Source organism: Hyperolius riggenbachi, chromosome 3 (assembly GCF_040937935.1).
Source record: "Hyperolius riggenbachi isolate aHypRig1 chromosome 3, aHypRig1.pri, whole genome shotgun sequence".
Lineage (NCBI taxonomy): Eukaryota > Metazoa > Chordata > Amphibia > Anura > Hyperoliidae > Hyperolius > Hyperolius riggenbachi.
Window position 1 is genome coordinate 211,519,519 of NC_090648.1, and position 21,124 is coordinate 211,540,642.

Below are 21,124 nucleotides of genomic sequence, written 5' to 3' on the forward strand. Positions count from 1 at the left end.
TTTTGGTTTGCAGTAATATTCCTGAGTACAGGTACACTTTCAGAATGTAAAGTATACAGATTCCTGGGCCTGACTGTAAATGTAAGAGCAGCTTGTCACAAAGGCATGTTTTACAGGTTAACAAAGGGCTGTTTTAGAAAACCTGCATAAGTTATGTATTGTATTTTTCAGGTGAAGAAATTGGTTTATGTCTATTTGGTGCGATATGCTGAAGAGCAACAGGATCTGGCACTCCTTTCTATCTCTACTTTCCAGAGAGGTTTGAAGGTTAGTTGGTCACTAACGTAATGCAAAATTAGATAAGTGTTCTATTTACCCGTATATACTCGCCCATAAGTCAAGAAATTTAGGACTGACTCAAAGTATAAAAGTGGGGGGGTCGCCTTATACTTGAGTAGTCCTAAATTTCACAACTTATAGCCTGACATTGTGGGGGAGCCTCTTTCTCTCCCCTAACCCTGTGCTAATGCAGCAAGCTTTCCACAAAGCCCCCCTCCCTCCCATCACCACGCAAAGGGTGTCCGCTTCTCCCTCTCTCTCCCCCCTGTGTCTGTCATCTAATGCGCAGCCCCAGCGAAGCCGTAACTCACTGATTACACAGCGCGACATTCTCCCTTATCCCTCTGCTCACGCTGGTCTGTTTTACAATACCACAGCTACGGCTCCGATGTCACATGACACATGAAGTCACATGGCATCGGAGCCGTAGCTGTGGTATTGTAAACAGACCAGCGTGAGCAGAGGGATAAGGGAGGATGTCGGCGCTGTGTAATCAGTGAGTTACGGCCTCTGCTTAAGCACTGGGGCCAGGGGCGTAGCAATAGGGGGTGCAGAGGTAGCGACCGCATCGGGGCCCTTGGGCCAGAGGGGCCCCAAAGGTCCCTCCCTCAACCACAGTATTAGCTCTCTATTGGTCCTGTGCTCATAATAATCACTTCTATAGATACTTTCAATAGTGGTAATCATTAACACACTGTTCCCTATCCCCTTCTTGCTCCTCTGACACTGTAGTTGCCATTGACAGGTTTTGGTGCACCGTATCAATTGTCATGTAAAGAGTGCTTGGGGGGCCCCATGTAAAACTTGCATCGGGGCCCACAGCTCCTTAGCTACGCCACTGACTGGGGCTGCCCATTAGATGACAGACACAGGGGGGAGAGAGAGGGAGAAGCGGACACCCTTTGCGTGGTGATGGGAGGGAGGGGGGCTTTGTGGAAAGCTGCTGGGGAGAGGGTGAGTGAGAGGGGGGGCCTTTTCCATGGTGGTGGGAGGGAGGAAGGGGGGCATTTCAGCAAGCTGTGTGCTGTAGCACTGTGAGAAGGAGAGACAGATGCTGGCTGCTGCAGCTCCTACAATCCAGTGTAAAACAGGGGACACATAGCTTGGGGCCACACAGCCAGGAGGAAATGGGCCACATAGCTAGAGGGGCCACACAGCCAGGGGGACACGGCCCACAAAGCTAGAGGGGCCACACAGCCTGGCAGACACAGGGGCCACACAGAGGGGTCACAGTGACCACACTGAAACATCTTGGTGACATCCTGGTCCCCAAGTGCAGTCTTTAACTTTCCTGGGTAGACTTATACTTGATTAAATAAAAAATTCCAGCTTAAGAGGGTCAAATATTGTGGTCGACTTTTACACGAGGTCGACTAGTATCCGAGTATATACGGTAATATCTGCCTCCTGAGAATCGGGGCTCTAAACCACATTGGACCCATGTACATCTATTGGAACTATATACCCCTCCACCCACCCTCCGCTCTGCAACTAAGATGAATCTGGTTAGTCACAGGATCCACAATAAAACATTTGGTGGTCGGGCCTTTACATATGCAGCTTCTACTCTATGGAACTCACTTCCACAATCTGTGCGAGAGGCCCCATCTCTGGACAGCTTTAAGAAAAGGCTAAAAACCCACTTCTTTTCCTGAGTACTTTTCGTCCCATGCCTGTGATCGGGCGGTGTTAGAAGTACGCCGCATCAGGCTTAAGCATCCACATGTGTGGCGTAACTTTAACTACATGTGATCCTAAACTAGTTAAATAAAGGACTATCCATCAGGTTTTTGCAAAACAAAAAAAATCTGTACGTGCTTCACAAAAACTGTAAAAACTGCAGTATTTTCTTCCAGTCAGAGAGGCCTCCACCACATCACCACACTGCTAGAAGTGGCTTGCCAGCCCTTTAGCCTTCACAAGTGAATGCTCAGTCAGACTCTTATACACACATTCATGTTTACCTGTTGATTATTTAGCTACTTCAGTATACAAGACTCTTCAAACACCTGGAGCTACAGGGATACTGAAACCTCCATAGTCTGAAACTATTCACTTTATTTCACACTAAAACGTAATTTACATGACAGCAGTTATAAATAAATACCATGTATGTACTATAAGGCCTTGTTCTCATTATAAATCGCCAACGCTATTGCAAGCGCTGAGCAATTTATTAAGTTATTTTTGAAAGCGCTTTTCTTAGCGCTTTCAGAGCGATTTGCACTTAGAAAGAGCTTTTCTAAGCGCTTTTGTGTAGCAATGTTTTTTTCACCTCCTGACGTCTGTCAGGAAGTGAACTCCTTGCCCCGGAAATGAATACATACAATGTATTTATTCATTAAAAGCGCTCAGAAAATCGCTTCTCAAAGCGCTTTTTCCAGTGCTTAGCGATTTTCCTATCTTTTCTATTGAATCGCAAATGCTCAGAAAATGGTGCAGGAGCCGCATTTGCGATTGGATAGAAAGTTTATCACTAATGTGAGAACACTCACATAGAGCAACATTGCAATAGCGCTTTTAAGGCGATTTGTAAAATCGCCAGCACTAAAAAAAAAAACCAACACAGAAATCGTCCCTAATGTGAACAAGCCCCAGTCAAAGTAATATGTGGCTTGTAGAAAACCAATTTGGCTCCCTGCAGCTCTCACCTGTCTTCTGTCTTACATAAAACAAAACACAAGACACTCATTAAAGGGAAGATCCGAGCTTGCTAAAAACAAAAAAAACGATCTATTTACCCGGGGCTTCCTCCAGCCCCTAGCAGCCGATATGTCCCTCGCCGTAGCTCCTCTGCCAGGCGCTGGCCCAGGGGTCCCCTCCGTTGTAGATGCCGACGCACATCTACTGTGCATGCACAAGAGCCGCTCTCGGTTGCGCTGACATCATTCTGCGCCTGCACTGTATACTCCAGACGACATCAGCGTGATTGACAGAGGCATTAACACAAGCGCAGTAGAGGCCGACCTGGCGAGGTCAGCATCTACACCGGAGGTGACCTCGGGCCATCGGCTGGCAGTGGAGCTGCAACGAAGGCACAGGACAACTGCCAGGAGCTAGAGAAAGCCTCAGACCTTCCCTTTAAACCCACAGGCGTGAGAGTCCTGCGCATGAGCGGTTCTCTGAGACTGAACAGCACGTGAGCAGGACTCTCACGACGGCCGGCTTGATGACACGTAGCTGGCCGGCGTAGTGCCGCGATCGTCCGCAGCGGGAAGCAGACCTGACGACTTCAGGCCGTCATATAACCGCAGCCGGGACCAGGGAAGGAGTCAGAAGGACGCCGGGGGACCTCGCAGCCTACGGTGGGCTGGTGGAAGCACCAGGTAAGTGTAAATTCTGTTTTTAGATTATCTTCAGTTCCGCTTTAAAGGGGAACTGAAGTAAGAGTTATACGGAGGCTGCCATATTTATTTTCTTTTAATCAATACCAGTTTCCTGGCAGCCCTGCTGGTCTATTTCTCTGCAGTAGTATATGAATAACACCAGAAACAAGCATGCAGCTAGTCTTGTCAGATCTGACTTTAAAGTCTGAAACACCTGATCTGCTGCATGCTTGTTCAGGGGCTATGGCTAATAGTATTAGAGGCAGAGGATCAGCAGGGCTGCCAGGCAACTGGTATTGCTTAAAAGGAAATAAACATGGCAGCCTCCATATACCTCTCTCTTCAGTTCCCCTTTAAATCAGTAGGATTAGCCATACTATGCCAGGGAAAAAAAAACCCACATATATACTGTAAGTAGATAAATACTTGATCTACTTACATAACACATGTATTGTACTGTCCATGTTTTGATTTCAGTGAATGTTATAAAGTAAATGAAGAGAATTCTGTTCCTGGTGGGGGCCATGTCTTTTGCCCACAGTTTTGGCTAAATCCTTATGTCATTTCTGCCCTTTAGGTTTTTTTCTTTTCTCCTCCAATTGCTGAGTCACCTCAGCCTTGCTTGTAAACACAAGTGAGCAGGGGATCCTGTTTCAGATAAGCAGCTAAGCAGGGAAATAAAGGGAAGAGGAGGAATATATGATAGATTAGATAAAAAGAACTCCCAGCATGCAACTGTTTGGCACTGACTATTAAAGGGCCAGTGCTCCTTAAGTATGTGATAACTCCAAATCATAACAGCAGAAAAAGTTTTGAATGCAGGATTAGCATCTTTATCACGTAATACACTCAGACCAGTTGCTGTTGAAATTTTATTTTTATGGTGACACTCCCACTTTAAGCAACCATAATATACACTTATCTGACATCAGCCAATCCCCGTTGGTGACAAATAATGGGGGTTTTACTGTAGTTTGTAATAATCAAGCACTTGTACTTACATTAACATGCATAATGGTTGCATATACCAGTATTAATTCAGTCTTTGTGTTAGTAATTGAGGATAGGAAGATGCTGAACTATGTGCTGTTTTGTCTGTTGCAGGATCCCAATCAGCTGATCCGTGCCAGTGCTCTGCGTGTTCTCTCCAGTATCCGTGTGCCAATCATTGTGCCCATCATGATGCTTGCAATAAAAGAAGCTGCTTCTGATATGTCACCCTACGTGCGCAAGACCGCTGCGCATGCCATACCCAAACTGTACAGGTAGCACTGCATGGTCAGATCTGAATTCTTCATTACCTTCTGCATGCAATGTCCACATGTCAGAAGTATTGGTGGGACTCTCTCCTATTATCCAGGACACACGTGCAACTTACAGCACAACATGATCAGCCGCATAACTTGTTGTTTACTCGACAAGTACGTACACACACACTGATCAACTAAACAACCAACTCATTCCAATGTATAAATACTGCTTGCGGACCAACAAGTCGCAATAAAAAAACAACAAGTTGTTCAAACTGCTTGTACTTACGTGGCCAACCTGCATGATAGTTGGGCAGGTTGATCATCCAGTTGGATTGGGCATCCCCTGTTATCAGTAGGACGTCTTGTCTTTTGCCAGCGTACACATGCCCAACTATCATCCAACAGACCAAGTTAGATGATAGCTGGGCGGAATAGTTGCACCTCTGTATGAGCCTTTACTCTATTTACTCTTCTACCTCTTCTGTATGTAAATTTTACATGGTGGGCTAGTCACCTCTGTATTTTCTGTTCTGCTCTTCTTCATGTGAAGGTGATACCGTCTTGATTGTATGACTGCAATCTATGTGAAATGAGGGATTACCGAAATTATCCATTCAAAGTAGTGTATATTCACCCACTTTCCCCTTCTACTACATAGATTGTACAGTAAACATTGTATCATTGATATCCTTTAAGGTAGCCAGCCATACATCAGGTGAATTGGCAGCCGATCGACCATCCGATTTGATTATTATAATCGTTAAATCATCGAATCGGTGCAGCCAAGTGCATGCCCAACCTACAGTGTGACCTATTTCAGGACGAAATTGGTAGCATAAGTCGATCACGCATGCTAGATAGATTTCTGTCAGATGCCTGTCAAGTCGGAATCGGACAGGAATCTATCTGATGTATGCCACACACTAGGAACAGATTTTCAACAGATTTCAGAATTAAATCTATTGGAAATCGATCTAAATGCATTATTGGACCATTAGATCCAATGCAACTCTATAGGGGCCCATACACTGAGCTGATTAGCGGTCGATTTTGATCGATTTCAATTGATCTGACATGCTGGAAAATCTAGGTCGATCTGTTGAGATTGCTTATCATTTTGCATTGAACCTAATGGAAATCTGATGTAAAAAAAAATGCCATCAGATCGATTTTCAATAAATTTCATGCTATTTGTGCTATTCACTCATATAGGACACCTGTAAAGAGAGGTGTCGGTGCTGTCACTTCTGGTGTCACTGCTATTTGTTTATTGTGGTTCGCCAGGCTGCATTCAGTGGTTTTTCTACTTTAGTTAGGCCAGTGTGATCCAGGCATGCCCTTATAATCAGCCCCAGTAGATATATAACATTCCCCAAGATGACATTTAGTACATTTAGGAGCCACTCGAATTCACCACAGGCAGATCTAGTTAACATGTAAGGGAGTGTAGTTATTTAAAATGTATTAGATTGTAGCATAGGCAATTTATTCAGAAGTGGCCTTGGAATTGCCAGTCTGCACTGCCGCTTGCACCTCTTTCCTCTTGCAGTTTCCTACTAATTTTCTCTTTGCTGGAATTCTCTGTACAGCTTGGACTCAGACCAGAAAGACCAGCTTATTGAAGTCATAGAGAAACTCTTATCAGACAAAACTACAGTAAGTTTAATATTTTTTTTCAAGTTTGACGTTGTTTGTACAGTTACCTTTATCTGATGTTTATTAGGAGAAATATATGAAAGTTCAGAGCAGAAATGAACTCAAACAGTACCTCTATGTGGCCTGATCTTTGCTAGCAATGTACCTGATTGAGACATCAAAAGAAAATATCAGCTAAAGGCTCTTCCCATTGGCTGTGATTTCTTTTCCGCATTAGTATTCTGAAATCAATAGTCTGCTTCCGATTTGCATGTGGATGGGAAATCATGCAACCTGCTGCATATTTTCTCACATCGTATCAGAATCCCGATTGCCTCGCTTTAGCAAGGCTGGGGGATTTAGGATGCAGATTTCCATCATCATGTGTGCCTTGTCTGCCATGGAGATGGATGCCCAGCACTAGTGGCAGCGTAGCCTAAGATTTTAGGGCTCCCTAGTGAGACACAATCATTACCGTATTTCTTAAACGTCATAAACACGCAAGACGATCTTCGACTGAGGCAATCAGTCTGTGCTACCTAAGCTAAGTACTGAGCAATGAACAAGCCCATAATTCTCCTTTGTCCCCGCATCACAGGACACCCCTGCTTTTTCATTGTCCCTCCTCCCCTCTAAACAGTACATGCTGCGCAGCTGTAGCCGAACAGTATGTCTGTACAGTGCTGGTTTCCTAAAATGTTGCTCTTACGTTCAGTCAATAATGGTTAAAGCCTACATACATGTGTGTGTATGATGCTCTACATTCTGTCTGCTAATCACTAGGCAAAGTTCTTATTTACCTTGGTCATGGTATGTCCGAATGGAAATAAGACATATTCATCAGAACCTTTTTTTACACACATTCGTCTAACAACCGTTGGTCAGATCGGGGAAACTATATTATTGAAACTAAATAGCAATAAACTCTCTTAATTTCTAGAACAATATTCATTGTAATCTGCATTCAGTATTTTTTTATGTTGTGTCTAACGAGTACTGCACATCTACAGTATCTACAAACATTAAATGACCGTCACTAGGTCTTGTTTAGTAGGTATAGACAACACATTTATCTTAGTATGAGCTTGTCCATCTTACTGGACTGACTTTGCTTTTGGGAGTAACATTCTTACAAGTTGAATGTTCTTGTCATCCCTTCTCCATAGATATGTGCATAGCATACATGCACAGTCAACCTCAGCTGCATATTCATATGGCGATCTTTCAAGATGATTTTTCTGTTGTTGATGGAGCTCCAGCTTAACATCCCATCTTTTTCTTTCCTAGTTGGTGGCAGGCAGTGTAGTGATGGCATTTGAAGAAGTGTGTCCGGAACGTATTGATTTAATCCATAAGAACTACCGTAAGCTGTGTAATTTACTGATAGATGTGGAGGAGTGGGGGCAAGTGGTGATTATCAACATGCTGACACGCTATGCAAGGACCCAGTTCCTGAATCCTAACCACAATGTAAGTATCTCACCCTGCAGAATGCTTCATACTGCGAATCATCTAGTTTTCTACCACATACCATTCTGTTTGGGTAATGCAGTTGATTATGTTGGTTTCAGGAGTCTCTTCTTGAAGAAAATCCAGAGAAGGCATTCTATGGCTCAGATGATGAGGATGCAGGAAAAGAGGAGAAAGCAGAGCCGTCTGCTCTAGTGAAACGTAAACCATACGTTATGGACCCGGACCACCGCCTCCTTCTCCGTAACACCAAACCTCTCCTGCAGAGCCGTAATGCTGCAGTAAGTAGCTTACCATGTAGCTGCACAAGAATAGCATGGATAAAAACATCATAAATAATGATACAGTGGTTTTCACGACAGATATGAAAAATAAGTAACAATTTCTCCAGTTTTCATACAATGCACAACAACTTTTTTTATAATTTGATATTTTTTTCATGATTATGGCTGGGCTTTCTGCCATGTTTTCCCTATTTCTAAGGGCTTAGTTATAAAACTCATAATTGAGCTGTAGGTTATTTTTCCAGATTATTGCATTTTTTGAACTGTGAACTAGTTATAAGGTTTTTATACAGTTTATAGTCTTGTCACTAACTGTCCCATCCACGGAGAAGCTCATAATCTAATCCTTACTATAGTAAATATCTAATATTCTTATCATAAACTAAGACAGTATTGGAGAAGGAGCCAGTTATCTTGTTAGTATGGGTTTGGGATGTGGGAGGAAACTGGATTTCCTTTGAAAAAACACACACAGTCATGGGAAGAACATACAAACTTTACACATGTAATGTCCTGGCTGGGAATTGTTCCCGTGAATGAATTAAAAGATCATAATGATTCCATTTATAATAGTGTGAAAAAATCAGTGCCATCTAGTGGCCCTCTGTGGCAATACATCTGTTAGTATGTAGTTTTCTTAAATAGCTTTTACAAAATAATAACTATACAGTGTACACAGTAAAGTTTCCGTGACCCATTACATTTTTATATTACTTTAGCAGCCATTATTTTTGGGATTACTTACTGATCATTTTGACATGTACTTTTCATTGCAGTTAACCTTTGATTATGTTTATTTTATTTTTTTTTTAAATAAAATTTCAGTTTAGATTTTCCTGGGTTTTCTTATTAGAAACATAGAAAAGCACGTAATGCAAAAAGCTGTAAAATAATTGAAATTTGAGTTTGATTTTGAAACAGTTGTTTCTCAATCTTCCTTCAGGTAGTCATGGCAGTGGCTCAGCTGTACTTCCATCTGGCACCCAAGGCAGAAGTTGGAGTTATAGCAAAGGCCTTGGTTCGATTGCTACGTAGCCACAGGTACTACAGCTACTCTGAATAATAAGCCTGTCCTGTATACACAGGATTTAAGTAGAACTGTTTTAAACGCGCTGAAATGTGCTTGTATTTGTTTTAGCTTTTTGCAAAAGATCTGGGTCTCAGGCAGCTATCGAAGCTATCAATTGTCAAAGCAGCAGCAAATAGTGACATAATGCAGGTTAGCAGGCTCTCAGTGCAAGGGTCTGCCTGAGAGCTGGTTAATATATTATGGGGATGTCTTAAAGGGAAGGTCCAAGCATAAAAAACAAGGGCTACCTACCTGGGGCTTCCTCCAGCCCCTGGCAGCCTATCTGTACCTCGCCAGGTCGTCATCTTCTGCAGCCGCACCGTGCATGATCACGCTCACGTGGTCTGAAGCATTCTGCACAGTACTGCGTCTGCGCAGACTGCTCCAGGCGAGCATGGTCATGAGGGCCTGCACTCGCGCAGGCAGAGAAGATGCTGGTCGGCATCTGCAACGCAGGGAACTCCGGGCCACCTGCTGGGAGCAGAGCTGCGGCGAGGGCCTAGACTGCCAGGGGCTGGAGGAAGCCCGAGGTAAGTAGATCATACATACAAGGGTAAAAATCATCCAAAACTAACAATGAACGACTCATCAATCAAAAATCTTTGAGAAAAAAATGAACAAAGGACGGTGTAGATGAACGATCTACAATGATTCTCACACATTTCAAATGACCATCATGACAGATCACTTCCCTTAACAGTCAGCAGTTTGTTCAGAGCTATGAGTAATAATTAAATGCTCTGTCCGCAAAGTCAACCGCACCTTGCCTTCTTCCACCAACGTTTAAGTGGCCGATCACTTACCATATCCTTTGTAGTCTTTTAATTTCATTTGTGTGTGTGTGTGTGTGTGGTGTGTGTGTGTGGTGTGTGTGTGTGGTGTGTGTGTGGTGTGTGTGTGTGTGTGGTGTGTGGTGGGTGTGTGTGTGGGTGTCTTGAAACATAGATTGTGGAATTATTGTTCATTGGTTGTTTATACACAATGGGCTTGATTCACAAAGTGGTGCTAACCTAGTTAGCATGCCTAAAGACTTTTGGGCGTGATAAGCTTTGCACTAAGTAGGTTAGCACCGCTTTGAGGGAAAAGTCCGGTGCGCGTGAAACGTCGCATAGGGTATAATGGCGTTGCGCACATAAAACTTTATGCGCTTAAAACTTTATGCACGCAAGTTTATTTTATCATGCCTAAACTGAGTTTAGGCGTGCTAATGGGCTTTTCACCAGCGTACTAACAGTTAGCATGGCTTTGTGAATCAAGCCCAATCTGTCTTTGTGTGTGTATATAGCTTTGAAGGGGTTAAGTAACTCTATTCTCTGCCTCTGTATTCATTCAAACACAATTTATTTTTTTGCCATTTAAAGTTAAAATAATAGTTTCATAAAGATGTCTAAAATGTTACCTAGTCCAAACCTTCAGAATTTTTTACACCGGCAATAATTTACTGCAGAGATTTCAGTCTTGCTGCTGTTACATTGCAAACACGATGGGTGCCGAGTATCCAGAGACCAGTGAGGTGTTCCTTATAAACCAGAGCTCACCAACTCCACTGTGAGCCCAGCTCTGTGATTGACAGTATGCAACAGCTTAACCCCAAACCCCTCCCCCCATATGAGCCTAAAGAGAAACTGTGCCATTTGCATATTACAGTCCCTCCTCCTAGATGGTACTGTTTGAATACAAAAACTGTGATTATGTTTGTAAAAAGAACTATGGTCACGTGACAAGTTCAGTAATCAATTAGTATTGATATGTGGCTGTGGCTGCCACAGTTGCAATAAGTTACAGATAAGAAACCTGATGAAATACATAAAAATATGTTTCCTACCTGGACTTAGGTTTTCAAATAGCAAGGAGCACATACAGTACTTACAATAAACGTAGAAGATGTCACAAGTCTTTAGCATTCCCATTTTTTTTCAAAGTAAAAATCTTATGATATCTTATGGAGTGCACTGTATGTGTCTGAATGCAGGCAAGGAAATGCCACCTGTATGACTTGACAAGGTTTTCTGATAACAGGCACCCAGGCTGCTGCTCAGCTTTCACTGACATGGAAAGGGAAACATGATGCAGAGTCATAGTCACGTCAGCATGACAGTCGTCAGTCAAATGTGATGAAAAAAGTGGTTGTTAAGGTGGTCGCTAACGATACAATTTGCCAAAAGCAATCTTTGCGTGAACGATCAGAATTGATCTTTTGGGACCACTGATGGACAAAAATCTCCTTACCAATACGATCAGATTGATGAAATCAAATCAAAAATCGGATCGATTTCATTAATCTGAGCAGATTGGTTAAGAGATTTTCATCTGTTAGTGGTCCAAAATGATAATTTCCAATCCTTCATAAGAAGAATCGTGTGTAAACGATTGGCAAATTGTATCGTTAGTGGCCACCTTAACAGTTTACATATGTGAATGAACGTTATTCACTTCTAGGCTGATCTCATTTTATTCACAACAAATTCTCTAGACATGATGCAGTGTCAGATACAGCCCTGGTTATAGAGAACCTGAACTGAAAATAAAAAGTCAGAATAACCATACACATGTCAAACTTTCCCGTGTAGTCTACTTCTCAATCTCTTTCTCCTCTCCTGCGTCCCATTTGTCCACTGTGATCAATGGAATTCTCCATTCTCCATTTTAAAAATGGCCATTACCCCATAACAGATTCCTGGTCAGCACACTGTTAAACTGTAGTATCATCCACTTGAGCCATAGGGAAACATGGATATTACCTTGCACATTTAGTTATAACTGACAGCTGCTGATAAATAATTGACAGCAACTGGTATATTTCAGTTCTGACAAAATATTGTCAAAACTGGAAGGGATCACAGTAAGAAGAAAATGTTGAGCTTCTGAGAGGAACTGATGGTGATGTTAGTATGTAACATTCATTTGCAGCTATGTCATGTCTTTATTTTAAATAATTTTACTCGCTTTAGGTTCCCTTTAAAACCAAAAGGATGTATGCATCTTTCTACAACCATGCCATGTGGCATGCCACACAATAAGCTTTCGTATAACTAAACCATAAAAACACACACTCAAAAAAAAAGATTTGTTTGAACATAACAGTAATCTTTATGGCCTTGTATATCTTTAATCTTGGTTTATCATAGAGGGTCTTAAGGGTGCCCATACATTACTTGATTTTCAGCCGATTCGAACACAGTCATTGAATCTGGCAGATATTGATGCCGCAACATGGCCACACAAACAACCAATTTCCATTGTCCATGGACATCAGCGATTGGCCATGCTTGAAAATATCAGTCGCAGTGGATCTATCGGGTGCGTTAGTTTTCCTGACAACTGATGGACACCTGTCTGGTCTCCCCACCAAGTGTATTTGAACCCGCTGGGCCCATGGTGAGTGTTGCAAGCTTACCTGTCTCATCAGTGTGACTCATGACCTCATCCTGTGTCCGGTGTCTTTTTGAATAGCCACTGCGAGCACCTGTACCATGTGACACTGCCACGTGTACTGATGTCACTCCATGTGGCATTGTCAGCTCATACAGGTGCTCGCGGTGTAATTCAAAAAGATGCCAGACACAGGAGGAGGCGAGGAGATGTAATACATGTGAGCATGCAACGCCCACCACTGGCCGGGGGGGGGGGGGGCAGATTTCATGGGGGGCGTGGCACATGGTGGCAGTAGGGGGTGATTTCCAATAGATTTCATGCTGAAGTCTATTGGAAACATTGGAAATATGTCTGCAGTGTGTGACCTGTCAATAGATCGCTCTATGATCAGATTTGAACAGAGAGGGAGCCATCTGATGGTCGATCTCATGGCAGATCGAGAGGTGTATGGGTACCTTAAGATGATTTGATATGTTTCATCTTAAAGGTAATCATAGATGTGTGAGGTGACAGACAGGCCACCTCTCTGGTTCCCAGCACAAGTTCGAAAGTCTGTTCAAGTTATGTTGTTAATTACCGTTGTATATGTTGTCAAATATTGGAGAACAAATTACAATTGTGTAAATTTAATGAGTAATAACCTCCATTGTTGCTTTTTTATTTTAATTGTTTTAAGAATTCCAGTTGTCATTAACTACTTACTGTATTAATGCTGTAACTCACCAAAGAAGAAGTGCATGAAGCTATTCTGCATTCACTCTTCAAACCTCCAATCAGATACAAGCAAAGACAGCATTGAAGTTGGGCCTTACAGTTTATTAAAACGGTCACATTATTGAGTTTTCATGTTTGCAGCAATTTAATCCACATTTTAACATCATTTCAGGACATTCCTTTCCAGTGTAATCTTGCAATATACGCTATTCCTTTTTTCCCCTAGTGAGGTCCAGTATGTTGTACTGCAGAATGTAGCAACTATGTCCATCAAAAGAAGGGTAAGTAAGTAAATCAGAATATCATCTTTAGATTAGATTATTGAACTGTGAAAGGTTCTGGTTAGAGCAAACACTTTGGAGTAAGGCTGATACAGTTTAGTGGTTAACCCAGAAGAGTGAAAAGGCAATCTTTCAAAATAAGTTTCTTCTCTAGGCCTGTTCAAGCCTAAAGAAGAAAAAAAACTTTTTCAACCTGATGAGTCAGCCAATAAATGGTGTCAACCTAACATTTTACATTAAGAGTATATTATTCAAAGTCTCTGTAAAATAAACTTTGCAATACAAGTAATGAAGGTACATTGAATACAATTTACTGAGGTTCTCAACTTCTTGAGAACTAACACAATTGAACCTACAAACCTGACCAGGATTAATCAGAAATTGTCTGGTATTAGATGACAAAAGTTTTCAACCCTCAATTGGTTCTTATAAGTCCATAGTAAGAATTACTGAAAAAAAAATCTACATTCATAAGAATAAGTTCTCATTGTAGATGTACACAGCATGCACACACCACCTTGTGTTACATTTTGAAAGCTAGGATCAGCAGAAATGGAGCGTTCACCCACATTCCTAAAGCCTCATAAACACGGCGTACAAATGTCTGCAGCTGTGAGGCAGCGACAAACAGACAAGAGACATCAGCAGATTTATGGAAGCGACAGTTCGAGTTAGTAACAGTTGTACTCACAACAGAAATGGCGGAGATGTGGCGGAAACTGTTTGATAAGTCAACTCTGCCTGGATGCTGCGTACACGTCTGTTAGTAGCGACTTTACCGTCTGTACAAGACTTCCGTACACACGTGAGGACAGCGACAGACTTTGCAACGGTTCGTGTGACAGAACCCGCGAGCGATTCACCAGTTCAATCGCGTAGACATGGCTTTATCTACAGACTGTCTTTGTCACTTGCCGTGTCCACACGTGTAAACTGTCGCGCAACACGTGTCTCTACAGAGATTTGTACGCCATGTGTATGGGCCTTAACCAAATAACCAAGTGGTAGACAGGAGCAGTAAGACTTGCATGGCAGTACTAGGTAGTTAACACTAACCCTTCTGGATGTTTCATTATTTGAAAACCACACTGTATATAAATAATACATTGTTGCTCTATATTGTTAAAAATGTGCTAATCCTTTATCTTTTCTTGGTGCTAATTCTGGTTCTGGTTGTGTTCCACAGGGAATGTTTGAACCATACTTGAAAAGTTTCTACATTAGATCAACTGACCCAACACAGATTAAAATTCTAAAGGTAAAAACATCAGGCTTTATCATTTAGAATACCTTGTGCTTTATAGATATGTGTGATCGGTAAATATGAAATTGTTTCAGCTACTAGACAGTTGGCTGTGAATGCAAAGTACCAAGACTCTTATGAACAGGAATCAAATGGGCCACATCAAAGATTAAAATGTGCTTACTAGCAAAAGACAAATTGGGAGAGCTTCAGTGCAGTGTTAGAGCCAGTAAATAACATGTAAATAGCAAATAATCAAAAATAACATGTCATACTTTCCTGGGGCTTCCTCCAGGCCCTTGCAGCTGACATGTCCCACGCCGCAGCTCCGCGATCAGCCGTCGGCCCGCCAGTGCAGAGGGCGACCTCCAGGTCGTCTCTACCGCGCTTGTGCACACGCTGTTAGTCCACGTTGTCCGCGGAGTACAGCACAAGCGCAGAACTACTGCGCCTGCACAGTACACCGCGGATAACGTGGACTTGATTGACAGCGACGCTCGTGCAGGAGCACTAGAGGAGGTCAGCCTCTGTACCGCCGGGGACCCCGGGCCGGCGGCTGCGAGCGGAGCTATCAATGCGGGACATGTCAGCTGCAAGGGCCTGGAGGAAGCCCTGGGTAAGTAGAGCGGGGGAGTTTTTTCTGACTGATGACTCCTTTAAAATGCCTGCTACCTTATACATTGCTGCACAACTGGCTTTAGTGTTATTTTTCTATGCTCTTTTTTATCACTGTACGATCTTGTAAGCTCTGGCTGTCCTGAACTTATTAAAAAAACAAAACAAACCTTGCTGTGGATGCTGCACATCACACAACCACTAATTCACAACCTTTAAGCAGCTCTCCCCATTGCATGATATTACCCAGGTGAAGGAGGCAAATCATATCAAACAGCTCTTAATGAATTCAGTCATGGTTTGCTGGTAGGCTTGTAACATTCCAACTCAGGATCTTAGGGGTTTCCTGTCAGTGTCTTCAGTAAATGAGGACCTGTGTGAATGAATTCTGTAGCTTACTGAACTCCTGGATGTCAAAGCTGGGATACCAAACAAGCAAGTACAGAAAGTGATGATTAGGAAGATGTTTTATCTTTCACTGAGAACACACATTTTTGATCCTGATTAATATCATACACTAAGCATAGTGGCCACGTTCAGTCAAATGTGCTATTATGTCACCTGATCATGCTGACTTTTGGAACACTATCAATTAAAATGTTTTTTTAACCTGGTATTGAGAGAGTTCCTGAAGTGCTGGTAAATAATGATGTATACATTTCACTTACTTATCTCTTTTTTTTACCGTCTTAAATTCCTTTCACTCTTAACTGATGGCAACTCTAATCTGATGGCAGAGTGAATCACGAGGGGAGGGGGGATTCCATCACAGTGCATCTGTTAACCCTGTGTGTGTGAGAGAAAGATCTCAGCCGCTGCAGCTGCCCGCGTACTATGTCCTGTGTCTCTGACAGAAGTGTCTGAAGAGAGCAGAGGAAATGTAACTTGTTATAAAAATGTGTCATTATCTATGACACCACAGCTTTTCATACTTTTTTTTTTTTGCTTTACGAGAAAAATACTCTGTAGTCTGATATGGAAAAAAAAAGCAGACACCCCTTTTGAGAATGATTTGTTCCAATAGATCTAAATCCCACATACAATGAATCAAAGCTTTTGCCTCTGATATTTAACATGAAAAGTAGGACAATGTTTATACAGCTACTTAGACATTATTTGTACATTGTCATTTTAGAGCACTTGGTTTGATAGAGTTCCTTTAAATTGTGTATACTTCATATAATGACCAAATTAGAACTCCTGGAGAAGAATAATTATATAAGAGAAATACTCTTTGCTTGTGTAGATGAAGAACTTTAATGAATAGCTTCATTATTACAAGCCTTCATTATTATTGAATTAGAATTAAGGAATTATTGAATTGAATTAGAGGCTGTAATAGCACTTGTATGTGTCCACCCACATTTTTTTTTTATTTAGGAATTACGGTTCAATATCACATGCCCAACATATGGCTCTAAATAGGAGGAACAATGAAAGACTTGTTTCATTTGTGTTGCTCAAGTTTAAGTTTATTAAGCTATGAAAATCCTACTATGCATATGGTCATGGATAACAAGTTATTCTCTCATAGTTCGATCTATAACTGAAAGAGTATGAGTCCTAGAGGGCAGGGCCGAGAGCAACACCGAGGAGAAGCCAGCTTTATTACACAGAAAGCTGTGACACAATACAGCAACTAAAGTATATACATTGGTTACAATGTTTTGTATAAGTGCCCTTACATGTACCATGAATGGGTTGGCCTAAATTTGGATATTAAATAAAAATTGTATGGGGCTCAGAACATTGAGATTCTGAGAGCAGCCATGTTTGTATATTATTTATGCTTCTATATGTGACTTGAGTACCGGTAAGTGATGATTATGCCAAGTAATCTCATGTTTACTAATAGGATAGCTTTGGTAAAAACAGACAAATACAAATAACAGTGATACCGTTTTAATGTGTAAAGCGCTGTTTATAATCAGATAGGCGATAGGTCAAGTTGGATTGCTTGTGCTTATGTGCATTCTGCCTTTGCATTGGACTGTTTGTATTGGATTGTGTGCCTTGATGTTTCTGCTGCATTAATAGTATGGACTCTGTCCAATCACTGTTTGGATTGGATTTTTTTTTTTTTCCGATCAGGAAACAGTTTGCCGTTGGAGATATGATCGATCAGTGTTCCATATACTGGAATCGATATGTGATAGATTTGTGCTGTCAATCAAACTGTACAGGTAGTCACTCATAATGCCTAACCTCTTCTCCTCTCCACCAAGCTGATGAGGTCCATGTTCAGAAGCATGGAATCAATCCAAATATAACAAAATGCACTCAATTCTAGTACATTCAGCGGACATTTACCGTCCTGTGCGATCGAGCGGTTTTCATTATCTGGCAGATATTGCACATTTTTAAGTGATTTACAATAGATACGATAAAGCAATCTAGTCTATTGGTGAATTTAGCACATGAATCAAACCTTTCACTGATCGGCTGGGCTATATACAGGCAGCGACTGCAAATATACAAAAGGCCACATCCCCACACTCACTTTTTTGTGGCAACACAATGCAACGCGATCCGTGGGGAGGTTAGAATTGCATAGACTGCTCTGTCTGATGTCCCCATCCATGCATTCACTGCGGAATCATAACGCATAGTTGGAAACGAAAATATGCAAGTGTATTGCAATTTCCATTTATTGTAATGAATTGAATCACAATCGTAATGCCAAATTGCGTCAGCACTTCATTTTTCCAACAAGTGGGGAAGGAGCTTAAAGGGAAGGTCCAAGCAAAATAAAAAAATGAGTTTCACTTACCTGGGGCTTCTACCAGCCCCATGCAGCCATCCTGTGCAGGGCACAGGATGGCTGCATGGGGCTGGTAGAAGCCCCAGGTAAGTGAAACTCATTTTTTTATTTTGCTTGGACCTTCCCTTTAAGCTCCTTCCCCACTTGAGGTCGGCGGGTCGCATTGCGTACATTTTTATGCATTCCCGCTAGTGCAGGAACAATAACACATACATGTTTACGTGTTAGTGGTTCAATGCGTGAAAATTTACGCATTGAACCAGTAACGCGTAAAAATGTATGTGTTAATGTTCCTGCACTAGCGGGAATGCGTAAAAATGTACGCAATGCGACCCGCCGACCTCCGAGGTCGGCTTGCTGCCAGCGGGGGACTGGAGCAGCAGTGAGTGACTACGAGGGCACAGGATGGCTGCATGGGGCTGGTAGAAGCCCCAGGTAAGTGAAACTCATTTTTTTTAATTTGCTTGGACCATCCCTTTAAGAAAAATTGCTTTCTTTAAGTTCCATACAAAAGTAACTTTTCATAGGAAAATAAACAAAACTGTAACAATGTTATAAAAATGTAACAAACAAAAACCCAGCAGTAAAAAGTAACAATTTAACAAAAGTAACATACAAAAGATGTACTGCATTTAAAGAGACACTGAAGCAAAAAAAAAAAAAATGATATAATGAATTGGTTGTGTACTATGAATAATTACTAGATGTTTAGCAGCAAAGAAAATATTCTCATATTTTTATTTTCAGGTATATAGTGTTTTTTCTAACATTGCATCATTCTATAATATGTCCAGATTACACAACACTCAGCATTCAAAATGATTCTTTCAGAGCAGTCTGTGAACTAATGACCTCTCCTCTAGCAGAGAAAAAGTAAATGGTTCAATAACACTTGAGATAATAGAAGTCAGATAACAGCCCTCTCCATGACTTTGAAAGTTGCAGAGCTTAATTGCTTTTTTGCATAGAGATAACAACTGGAGTTTCTTAACTCTTCCTGTACTGGAAACAATTAGACTGATGTATCTGATCTTAATGTTTTATTTTTTAGCTGTACTACACATACAAATCATAATATCATAATTTTTTTTCCGGTTCAGTGTCTCTTTAAAAAAGAAATACACAGAAGCAATACTGCACATAAACTAAATTTGCATTTAATTTTCCTATACAGCTAGAAGTGTTGACGAACCTAGCAAATGAGACCAACATTTCCATCATACTGCGCGAGTTTCAGGTAAGTATAGAAATAAGGACTGTACAGTTTCTGTCTTCTTTTTTCAGTTTGGTGACTGTGTAGCTCCGCCCTCTTGCAGAAAAGGACCATCTCTAGTAGAGAAAGCCCCATGGCACTTTTCCGCAGGAGGGCGGGGCTATGCAGACACGGGGTGCTGGGAGGAAGTTGGAGGAAACATACCCCGCAAGTTGTTATAATTTTATAGTAAAAGGCTAATGATTAAATGTGTAGTTTCAGCTGAATTTGCTCTTTAAGCTAGAACAAATGTGCAAATCAAGCAAGTGATAGGATGCCAGAGGGGTTTAGCTCCATGTTGATCGAGATCAGAGGCTAAGAAAGTTTTATGGCAAGAGAATAATAAAAAGGCTGCCAGCAATAGTTTTCTCTTGACATGATACGTTTACTTTTAATGTAATTATAATTGTTACAGCTACAGGAGAATTATATGTCTAAATTAATTATAAGCTTGGTTTTCTCACAAGATATTTCTGTAAAATTAGGAGACTTCCCAGGCACAGGTAGTATGTGTAGGCATAGCTCATTCTCTGCTAACAATTTAAAGTCACAGAAACATCTTAAGGTGCACACACATGCAAAATTACTGCCACCTACAGGGATCAGGACTGGATCGATACAGTGCTTCTTACTCATGATTCCATGAATAACATAATTCTGTAAATTATAATGTCTTTAATTTTATAATACTAATTGTCAGTCATTTCTGTTGATTGAACATTCCGTGGCAGGCCAGACATGTCTCTCCCTCTGTTTATTCTTGCAGACGTACATTCGCAGTATGGACAAAGATTTTGTGGCTGCTACAATACAGGCTATTGGCCGATGTGCTACTAACATTGGTAAAGTCCGAGACACCTGCCTCAATGGGCTTGTTCAACTGCTATCCAACCGGGATGGTAAGATATTATAAGGGACAAACAATGCACTGATCAGCTGAGGAAAGTCATTTCATGAGGTAGATAAGGTGCCTATTAATGGTTCAATTTTTCCTTCAGATTCGATCATAACAATTTCTGCAAAAGATCGAATCATATAGAAAACTGCGCCGTGTGTGGCACAAATCGGTGTGAAACGATTCTTAAAGCGGACCTAAACCAAACATTTTTTTAATTAAAAATATTTAGTTGCACCACTCTGACACATACAAAGATAAATAAACACTCCTTCAAACCTATGATCATTTCAGTGCATGCTTTTAACCGATCTCTTTTCAAAGCTAGGGTTATACTGGGGGCAGCCATTCGCAATTCCTCCATTGCCGGACACCATCTACTGCACCAGTTTGCCGGAAAAAATCCCGGCAATTTGAAAGGAAGGGAGGGGTTCCTCCAATAAATATAAAATATTTTATATTTGTCATCATGCAGCTGAAAAAAGGCTGCTATTTATTATTATAATTTAGAAAATAGATTTTATTTCTGAAATCTTGTATTTTTAATTTGGGTCCACTTTAAGTCTCTTGGAAAATAAAAATGTATCAATCCAAAAATTGGATTTTATGGTTGAATCGGAATGTAAAACCTTCTTAAATCTTTCCATTAATGGGAACAATCAATAATTGCCT

General features: G+C 41.3%; 1 protein-coding gene across 8 annotated transcripts in view; it reads left to right on the top strand.

Annotated features, from left to right (window-relative positions):
- AP3B2 (adaptor related protein complex 3 subunit beta 2) overlaps positions 1-21,124 on the top strand; it is a 115,875-nt gene that overhangs the window by 37,601 nt on the left and 57,150 nt on the right. For all 8 annotated transcript variants that reach the window (XM_068275632.1, XM_068275631.1, XM_068275633.1 and 5 more), the window contains exons 4-13: positions 172-267; positions 4,710-4,870; positions 6,448-6,514; positions 7,781-7,963; positions 8,065-8,244; positions 9,191-9,288; positions 13,632-13,686; positions 14,873-14,944; positions 19,480-19,542; positions 20,324-20,456. In XM_068275632.1, coding sequence (XP_068131733.1) covers positions 172-267; positions 4,710-4,870; positions 6,448-6,514; positions 7,781-7,963; positions 8,065-8,244; positions 9,191-9,288; positions 13,632-13,686; positions 14,873-14,944; positions 19,480-19,542; positions 20,324-20,456 — 1,108 coding nt within the window. The remainder of the gene's footprint in view (positions 1-171; positions 268-4,709; positions 4,871-6,447; positions 6,515-7,780; positions 7,964-8,064; positions 8,245-9,190; positions 9,289-13,631; positions 13,687-14,872; positions 14,945-19,479; positions 19,543-20,323; positions 20,457-21,124) is intronic.